The following is a 9,064-nucleotide window of genomic DNA, read 5'->3' on the forward strand; positions in this document are numbered from 1 at the left end:
TTGCATCCCCAACCTCAGTGAGCCAGCTATGCCAAGGAGGACCGGAATTGGGAAGAAGGGCGACTCTGAGACATCTGGGGAGATCTGGGTTGCTAGACTCAGTGCTGGGTTCTCCTTGAGCCTTCTGGACCCTCCCACCTGTGACTCCCTCCTGTGTGAACCCCCCCACCGTCTGTGACAGTTGAGTGCTTTCTCCCTGCTGGAAGACAAAACTCCTCCTTGTAAGACATGTGCCAACCCTCCCTGCACCTCAAGGATCTACTCCATCTCTCCTCTTTGTTCCAGGTCAATACTTTGGCCTAAATCACAACTTAGGGGCAACTGGGGGGCTCAGTCGGTTGGGCGTCTGCCTTCAGCTCTGGTCACAATTCAAGTCCCAGGATCAAGCCATCAAGCTCCACATCGGGACTCCCTGTTCACCGGGGGGGTCTGCTTCTCCCTCTCTCTCTATATATATCTCTCTCTGTCTCAAATGAATACATGAAAAACTTAAAAATAATAATAAATCACAACTTAACTCAGCTGGTAATGTGCTGGGCCACCTGCAGGGAGAAAAAGGCTACCCCGGGAAGCCAACAGTGTGGACAGTAGCTGGAAGAATGTGAGATCCAAGTCAAGGATACTGGGTCAGGAGAGGAAGAACATTCCGTTGGATAAGGCATGTGTGTTGTTCTGGGAACACTCTTCCCTGCTGCAGGATTTATCACCCTGGCAAGGACCCCAGAAGCTGGTGCTAACACACCGCTAGGGCAGCTCCTGGCAGCTTGGAGACAGTGATCCAGGGCACCCACCCCTTGGCTGACAGGATTGTCCTCAGCTCAGGAAGCCACCTCAACCAATGTCAACGCAGGGCAAAAAGGCCTGCCCTCTGCCTCGATCTGGGTGTCTCTGAGGCCTTCCCGGCTCCTGAGCTCCCGTGAGATGGGCTGAGGCCTCTGTGGCAACTGCATCACCACGGCTGCCTCCCCCCTCTGCCCAAGGCTGCTCCCCCTCCTGCCCCCGCTCCCCACCAGGGGCTGCCCCTGAGAGCTCTCCCTCCGTGAACCTCTGGCCTGCAACCCTCCATCTCGGTTTCTGTTTCCTGGGGAACCTGCCTGTTACAGACTAAGGCTGAAAACGTAAATCCAATCAGGCAAAATGTGCTCAGGGCCAGGTGTGCAGGGCAGGTCTTCGGTCCAGGGAAGGAGTGGAGAGAAATAAGTCACCCTCAAATCCACCAAAAAACGTGACTCCCCCCTAAGAAGATGTGTGGGTACATGCACGGAGGGGGTAATTTCTGAGGGCCAGATGGCCAGATGCCATAACAGACAGCGGCCTTCCCTGACCTTAGGGCCTTTCAATGGTTCTGTGTGGAAAATTGAGGTCTCATTAACATTATCAGACTGTCTCTGGGTCCTGTCTCCCAGGGGACCCACCTTTCAGTCTCCTCCAGGTGGACTCCCCTGGGGCCTGCAGTGAGAACTGGGCAGTTGTCCCATTGAGGGGAGCGGGCAGGAGCAAGTGCAGCCCCGTGTGGGAAGCTCCCAGAGGTCCTGGCACCAGGACGTCGCTCACCTGGGCCCAGGCAGATGCTCACTGCCACACCATGCCAGGCTCTGCGGGCTGCCAGAGTTGCTGCAGGCTGGACGCCCGTGCTGGTGGTGGGGGTGTCAGGGAGGGAGGGAGAAGATGGGGGATGCGGGGAGAATTCTCCAGGCCCCAGCCATGCCAACCGGTCAGTGTATCTTCAACAGATGGCATCTGCCCTGCTGCGACCGCTGCTTCCTCTCCTTGAGGCTGCTCCCCTGCATCTGGCCTCCCTACCCACCCTTCTCTCCTGAAAGACTTAAAGGCCACCAGGGCCTCCTTGTTAGGAGCATCTGAGATCTTTTCTCCATTCTGGCTGCATGTGACGCTGCTGACCGTCCCATCCCTTGGATTCTGGGACATGTCTTGATCTTTGCCTTTCTTCTTGTTAATGTCGCCTTCCCTCCGAAGAGTTGACATTTCTTAGCTTCCCTGTAGTGACATGCAGCCGCTCAGAGCACTCTTCCTATACCGAGACCTCTGTTGTCTACTGGATCATGAGGACAGCTCTATCTGTTCCTGTCATCCCCGAAGCTTCAGATCCTTAGTGGGATTGGGGCTCAGCCGGGTCAGAGGTGAGACTGTGCTGGAACATGTGGGAAGTTAGGTAACACGGCTCTCCGGGGGGATCTCTGTGTGCCCTGAACAACTGGCTCCAAACTGTCATAGAATGTTCTGGAGCCCTGAATCAGGAGCCAAGCCACAGCCCTTGGTTTGCTTGGGACCAGAGAGCCTTATGGGAGGGAACGGGAGCCCAGCCCACAGCTGCCATTCAGACGTGCACGGAATTGTCTGGTGGACCAGGAAGCCAGACTGGAGGGAGCGAGGGTGGCACCCCTAAGGGGAGCCGTCCTGTGAGAAGAGTGGTACGGAGGCCAATGGGCACAATCAGAGCTGGGGAGCAGTGGTCCGTACAGGACCCTTTCAAGGGAGCTGCTGCTGGAAGAAGACTGGCATGAAGAATTAAACTGTAGGGCACAGAGGGGGCTCAGCGGCTGAGCGTCTGCCTGCGGCTCAGGGCGTGATCCCAAGGTCCCGGGATCGAGTCCCACATCAGGCTCCCCACAGGGAGCCTGCTTCTCCCTCTGCCTGTGTCTCTGCCTCTCTCAGGGTGTCTCTCAATGACTAAATAAATAAAATCTTTAACAACAACAAAAAAAGAGATTAAAACTATCAATAAGGGGATCTAAAAAGAAGCACTCAGGGCCAACCATCCCCACACGGGACATTGGATTATACTGACTCTATTTCAAATACACAACTCATCTCTGGTTCTGCTGTGGGAGTATCCTCAATGTTCCTTGTGATGCTTCTCAGATAGACAGAACGCTTCTCTTGTGCCCTGAACCTGGACAGACCTCAGAACCTGCCCATTGGGATAGTGTTCCAAGAGCCACACAGGTCAGATGGTGCTGGGAGAGAAGTCTGTGCCTCCGAGGGAAGCCCATTTCTCTCCAGGAGCCCCTGTTGGGACCCACACTGTCTCCCAACCTCATCTTGGCACCCCAAGGAGCCCCACAAATAATTTTTTGAGGATAAGCCTGTCCCATGCAATATTTGGGACAGGTTTATACTAAAAAATTATGTATCCAAAATTCTTTTTTTTTAAAGATTTTATTTATTTATTCATGAGAATACACAGAGAGGAGAGAGAGAGAGAAAGAGGCAGAGACACAGGCAGAGGGAGAAGCAGGCTCCATGTAAGGAGCCCGACGTGGAACTCGATCCCAGGTCTCCAGGATCACGCCCTGGGCTGCAGGCGGCCCTAAACCGCTGAGCCACCGGGGCTGCCCCTGTATCCAAAATTCTGATTTCCACCTGAAACTAATGCAACATTGTATGTCAACTCTATTAAAAAAAAAATTATTTTTAATATTTAGGGCACCTGGCTGGCTCAGTCTGAAGAGCATGTGATTCTTGACCTCAGGGTTGTGAGTTCAAGCCCCAAGTTAAATGCAGAGATTATTTAAAAATAAAATCTTAAAAAATAATAATAATAAATAAAAAAAAATAAAAAAATAAAAATAAAATCTTGGGCAGCCCCGGTGGTGCAGTGGTTTAGTGCGGCCTTCAGCCCGGGGTGTGATCCAGGAGACCCGGGATCGAGTCCCACATTGGGCTCCCTGCATGGAGCCTGCTTCTCCCCCTGCCTGTGTCTTTGCCTTCTCTCTCTCTCTCTCTCTCTCTCTCTCTCTCTCTCTGTGTCTCTATGAATAAATAAATAAAATCTTAAAAAAAAACTAAAAATAAAATCTTAAAAAAAATTGTTTACCAGAATTTTTTTTTTAAAGATTTTATTTATTCATTCATGAGAAACACAGGGAGAGAGAGAGGCAGAGACACAGGCAGAGGGAGAAGCAGGCTCCATGCAGGACCCAATCCCAGGACCCCAGGATCACGGCCGGGCCAAAGGCAAGCTAAACGGCTGAGCCACCCAGGGATCCCCTGTTTACCAGAAATTTGAATGTCACAAGGCTTCCTGCATTTTTATCTGCTAAATCTAGTAAACATTCACAAGGTACATGTCCTAAGGCCATTCTGCTGATCAGATTAATTTTAGGACAGCCCCTGGGGGAGGACTCCCTGGTGTCCAGACACGTTAGTGTTCTGAAATGCCTCAGCAGGGGCCCCTGGGTGGCTCAACTGGTTAAGCATCTGCCTTTGACCCAGGTCTTGATCTCAGGGTCCTGGAATCAAGCCCCATATGAGGCTCCCTCCTCAGCAGGAAATCTGTTTCTTCCTCTCTCTCTCTGCCCCTCCCACCAGTCGAGTCTTTCCATTTCTCTCTCAAATAAATAAATAAAACTTAAAAAAAACCCACAACTGAATGCTATATTGTCAACACCCCAGAAGCCCCCCTAGGGCCACCACTGCCTCCAACACACAGATTAGAACAGAATCCGTGGACTCAGAACCAATCTTGTTTGGGGACTTCTTTCATTCCCTGTCGCATTGGGTAAGGGTCCTTGGTTATGCCATGTGTCCTCATGGCCGTTTGCTCTCCTGCCTGGATGATCCTCCACTTTGTGTCTATTCTGCAGTCCCTTCCTGCTGATGGTCATTTGGGCTGTTTCCAGTTGGAGAACCTTCTAGCTCTTTCAGGGCTCAAGTGGGATTGCAGGTCCCAGGGTGCGAGTCTAGCTTTGGCAGCTACTCTGAAGTCTTCCAAAGTGGAAGCCACAGCACTGGGGTGGTTTAAGTACCTTGGAGCAGGTGTGGGAGACTCAGCAGGATACCAGGGGGATGGGAGGAGGACGTGGGCCACCAAGGACCTTTGGCTTGTTCTGGTTGGTTTCTGCTACTGATAGTGGTCAGCAGGATTTGACTTACTTCTGGATCTTGGGATTTTCCCCAGAGAGCTCTGGAAAGAGGTATGCATGGGTACATGCGTGGAGGAGGTAATTTATGAGAGCAGGATGTAGAATGGTTTGGCTGGTTATCAGTGGCTTGCTTCTGTCTACAAGAAAGGTCTAAACACTGCCTGCCTTTCCAGTCTTCACGGGCTCTAGTTTTTTTTTTTTTTTTTTTTTTTTTTTTTTTTTTTGATGATAGTCACACAGAGAGAGAGAGAGAGAGGCAGAGACACAGGCAGAGGGAGAAGCAGGCTCCATGCACCGGGAGCCCGATGTGGGATTCAATCCCGGGTTTCCAGGATCGCGCCCTGGGCCAAAGGCAGGCGCCAAACCGCTGCGCCACCCAGGGATCCCTTCACGGGCTCTAGTAGACTGTGCAACCCAGAGCCAGATTTGGGCATTCCCTCCCAAGGCCAATGGGTCACTCACTCGCTCCCCCCACTTTGGTAGACCCTGACTTGAGGACACAGTCTCATGATTGGTAGAACTGTGAAGACGTGCACCCACCACTTGGAAAATCCACTAGGCCTGACAGCCCCGGGGGGAATAGTGTGGTACAGGGAGGCATACCTGGGGTTTCCTCTCCTGCTCCAATGACTTGCTGGGGGGGTGGGGGGTGGGGTGTCTAAGCCTCTAAGCCCTCTCTGAGCCTCAGTTTCCTTCTCTGTAAAATGGGGTTAATACTAGGTGGGGCTCTCATGCAGATTAAAAGACATTCTTGCTGAGGCTCAACACCTCATGTAACTCTGCAAGTGCTACAAATGGTAGCACCCTCGGGCTGCAGGAGCTGGAAGGACTCTCTGGATGTGGGCTTGTCCAAGCCTCCAGAGCACAAAGGGTGAATGCCTATCCCAGCCCGGCAGAGCTGGAGCAGGGATTAGCGCCGGACCCCTGAGGTTTAGCCCTGTGCTCTTCCCCCAGATTCTGGGGCCTCAATCAATCACTCTAATCCCCTGCGTGTTTAGTATGTCATGCTGATGTGTGACCAGCAGGCAGGGACAGGGCATGTAGCTGCACAGCCCTGCTGGCTTTGTCCTACTGGTGCAACAAGGAGGCAGGGCAGGGATTATAAACCTGTGCAAACAACACATTTTCTCCAGTGACACCTGCTGCAACAGTCACACACCCCAGAGTCCCGATTTTCCCGGCTCCTGTGCCTGCGGACGACCTCCAGGGTGAGTGGCTCTGAGGGGGGGAACACTGGGCCCCTGTTCCTGGTAAGTGCCCCACCCCCACCCCTGGCTCCCAGCCTTTAGGAACAGGAGCTACCCTGCTTGGGGCTTCTGGGCATAGGGAGAAAAGCGGTGGAGGGAGGGCAAGACAAATATGGGAGAGAGAGATGAAGTGCCATAAGGGCCTAGATGATGAGCCAGGGCCTGGGCAGGAGGAGTCTCAGATGCCCTCCAGGCCCGCTCTCCTCCATCCCCTCAGGCTCCCCTATCTCCCCATGCCCTTCCCACGTGTGCGTGGTCCAGTCTGAGGCCATCTAAGTAATGGGAAGGCTCCTTGAGGACCCATTTTAATTAAGGGTCTTTCCAGGGCCAACGGCTGAAGCTGCCGAAAAAGCCAGAGCCACAGCCCTTTACACCCAAGTCCCCTCCTGGGCGGGTGAGACAAACCGGCCCACTCTTCCTGCAGTTGTGTTAGCCGTGGTCAGGGTCACCCGTGCCACCTTGGGCAGCAGTGTTGGGGTGCCTCAGGCTCCATGGAGCCCTGCCCACCCCTCCTGCCCACCACCTCCTGGGACCTAGATGTACCTGGAGGCCAGTGAGGCTAGGATCTGGAGGTTTGGAAGGGCTGCCGAGAGGGAAAGGTGGGGAGAGGCCACTAACGTTCACAGTCCCCAGAATCCACACTGGGACTCGCCCGACCCCAGGTCCGGCTACAAAAGAGGCCAAGTGCACCATCACCCTGGCCTGCCTCTACTGGAGACGCAGACCGTACCCCTGACCCTCGCTCTTCTCCAATAGGTGCTGGAAGGCCCTTTTTGGTGACGAAGGCCACTCCTGCCGCCGGGCGGCCCGGGCAGCCACCAGCAGCCAGCATGTCCACACAGAGCGCACACCACCTGGAGTCCGAGGCCTCGCACCTGCAGCCGGAGATCCCGGAGGCCCCGAGCCACCGGCGGCGCCACACGCTTCCCGCCAGCGAGTTTCGCTGCCTCACTCCAGAGGATGCTGCCAGCGTGTTTGAGATCGAGCGTGAAGGTGAGCGGGCCCCGCGCAGGGCCTGGACCCCGACACGCTCTGCCGCAGGTGCCCCGTGGGGAGGAGCCCGTCCTTGGTGGGCTGGGCCCCGGGGTCTGAGACTGAATGTGCATTTCTCCGTTCAGGAAAGTGGGGATGGGACAGGCCTGAATCCCATTTTCTCATGGGAGAGGACGGGGGTGTTGGGGTGGGGGACAGGGGAGTGGCGGGAAGGCAGGGGGCCCTCCTTTGTGACTGTCACCACGGGCCTCACCTGCTGGAGGGAGGGCCTGGGCCCTGGCAGCGGGTCTCTGGGGGGCGGGGTGCTGCAGACAGGCAGCAGGGCCCAACCCCGCCGGGCAGGCGTCAGTGCAGCACCTGATCCAGCTCGTACTTCTCGCAGAAGCGGCTGGTGAAGGGGAAGCAGGTGAGGTACTCGATCCAGGGCCAGTTGCAGTGGGAGACCCCACCCGGGCTTCTGAGCAGATGCTTGGTGTGCAGTGGCCAGCGGCGTGGTGACCACGGAGTCACCTGCCCTGCCCCCTTCCGCAGCCTTCATCTCTGTCTTGGGCATCTGCCCACTGTATCTGGACGAGATCAAGCACTTCCTGAGCCTGTGTCCAGAGCTGTCCCTGGGCTGGTTCCAGGAGGGCCGCCTTGTGGCCTTCATCATTGGCTCGCTTTGGGACGAGGAGAGACTCACTCAGGTGAGGGCAGGATGGGGCTGGGAAGCACAGCTGCTGGGAAGCCTCTGGAAAGAGAGGCTGCCACCGCCAGGCTTGGGAGGCCAAGGAGTCCAGGGCCTGGAATTTCTCCCTCTGGTCCTCCCCCGGGGTCAAAAGGACCCACCTCTTTGGGACCCCCCTCGGGTGGGAAGGGAACCCTGTTTGGAGGTGCTCAGGAAGCCGGGCGGGGGTAGTGTGGGAGGCAGGTGTCAGCAGAGATGACCCAGACTCACATCCCTGCTCATTCCCAGGAGTCGCTGACGCTGCACCGGCCGGGGGGCCACACCGTTCACCTACACGTGCTGGCGGTGCACCACACTTTCCGGGGGCAAGGCAAGGGCTCCATGCTGATGTGGCGCTACCTGTACCACCTGGGGAGCCAGCCAGCAGTGCGCCGGGCCGTGCTCATGTGCGAGGATGCACTGGTACCCTTCTACCAGAGTCTGGGCTTCCACCTTGTGGGCCCGTGCGCCATCACCCTGGGCTCACTCACCTTCACTGAGCTCCAATGCTTCATGCGGGGCCACATCTCCCTGCGCAGGAACAGCGGCTGCTGACCAGGGCACCCCACCCACCCAGCTGCCACCCCAGGGTGCCCACAGCCACGTGCCGGAGTTCCTACCCATCCCCAATGTCCCCTTCTCCCCCGGCCCGGGCTGCCCAGCTAGAGCACGGGTGGTGCACTTTCCAGTGGGTCCTCGTGTGGCTCCCCGGACCTCCTGCATCCCCAGCTGTGATGGAGGTGGGGCCAGGCTGGTAACCAGGGACAGCAGGTGTCCCGTGACCTGCCTCAGTGACTCTCTCCTTCTCAAGAACCAATGGCGGGCCCTCTGGGCAGACAGCATCCTGGTCCTTATGGAGGTGTCAGGGATTCCCCTTCTCATCCTCAGCCCCAGAACAGGGGGCAGGGGGAAGCTGGGAACAGGAAAGTACAGGGGCTACCTCCCAGCTCCCCCGTGTGCTCCCCACCCCCGACCTCAGACACCCTGGGTCCTCCTCCCCCTAATAAAGTAATCGTTCTGCATAACCTTCCAGGTGGCTCCTGGTACAGGGTGAGGGCTGCAGGTGAGGCACAGAGAAGGGATGAGGCCTGTGACCTCCTCCCACTGTCTCCCACTGGGGCAGCCAGTCCCTCACTGCCCCTGGGCTCCAAGGACTTCACCCGGTTAGACCAGATCCCCCACAAGTGAAAATACCCTCCCTTTGGGCCAAGGCCCTGCCCCTGAGCTCATAG

At 56.2% G+C, this 9,064-nt stretch overlaps 1 protein-coding gene across 1 annotated transcript; it reads left to right on the forward strand.

Annotated features, from left to right (window-relative positions):
* Nucleotides 1-1,781: 1,781 nt before the first annotated feature.
* AANAT (aralkylamine N-acetyltransferase) lies at nt 1,782-8,873 on the forward strand. Its single transcript, XM_072781704.1, has 5 exons — nt 1,782-2,141; nt 6,020-6,094; nt 6,890-7,126; nt 7,658-7,812; nt 8,082-8,873. Exons 1-5 carry the CDS (start codon nt 2,009-2,011, stop codon nt 8,385-8,387), a joined length of 906 nt encoding a protein of 301 aa, XP_072637805.1. The 5' UTR covers nt 1,782-2,008; the 3' UTR covers nt 8,388-8,873.
* The last annotated feature ends 191 nt before the right edge of the window (nt 8,874-9,064 follow it).

This window comes from Canis lupus, chromosome 16, assembly GCF_048164855.1.
Source record: "Canis lupus baileyi chromosome 16, mCanLup2.hap1, whole genome shotgun sequence".
Lineage (NCBI taxonomy): Eukaryota > Metazoa > Chordata > Mammalia > Carnivora > Canidae > Canis > Canis lupus.

Bases quoted from the DNA above. Each gene is read 5' to 3' on its own strand.
- AANAT (XM_072781704.1), top strand. From the start codon at position 2,009: ATGCAGCCGCTCAGAGCACTCTTCCTATACCGAGACCTCTGTTGTCTA. The intron at 2,142-6,019 runs GTGAGACTGTGC...CATTTTCTCCAG, and splicing joins GGGGCTCAGCCGGGTCAGAG to TGACACCTGCTGCAACAGTC. The intron at 6,095-6,889 runs GTGAGTGGCTCT...CTTCTCCAATAG, and splicing joins GCCTGCGGACGACCTCCAGG to GTGCTGGAAGGCCCTTTTTG.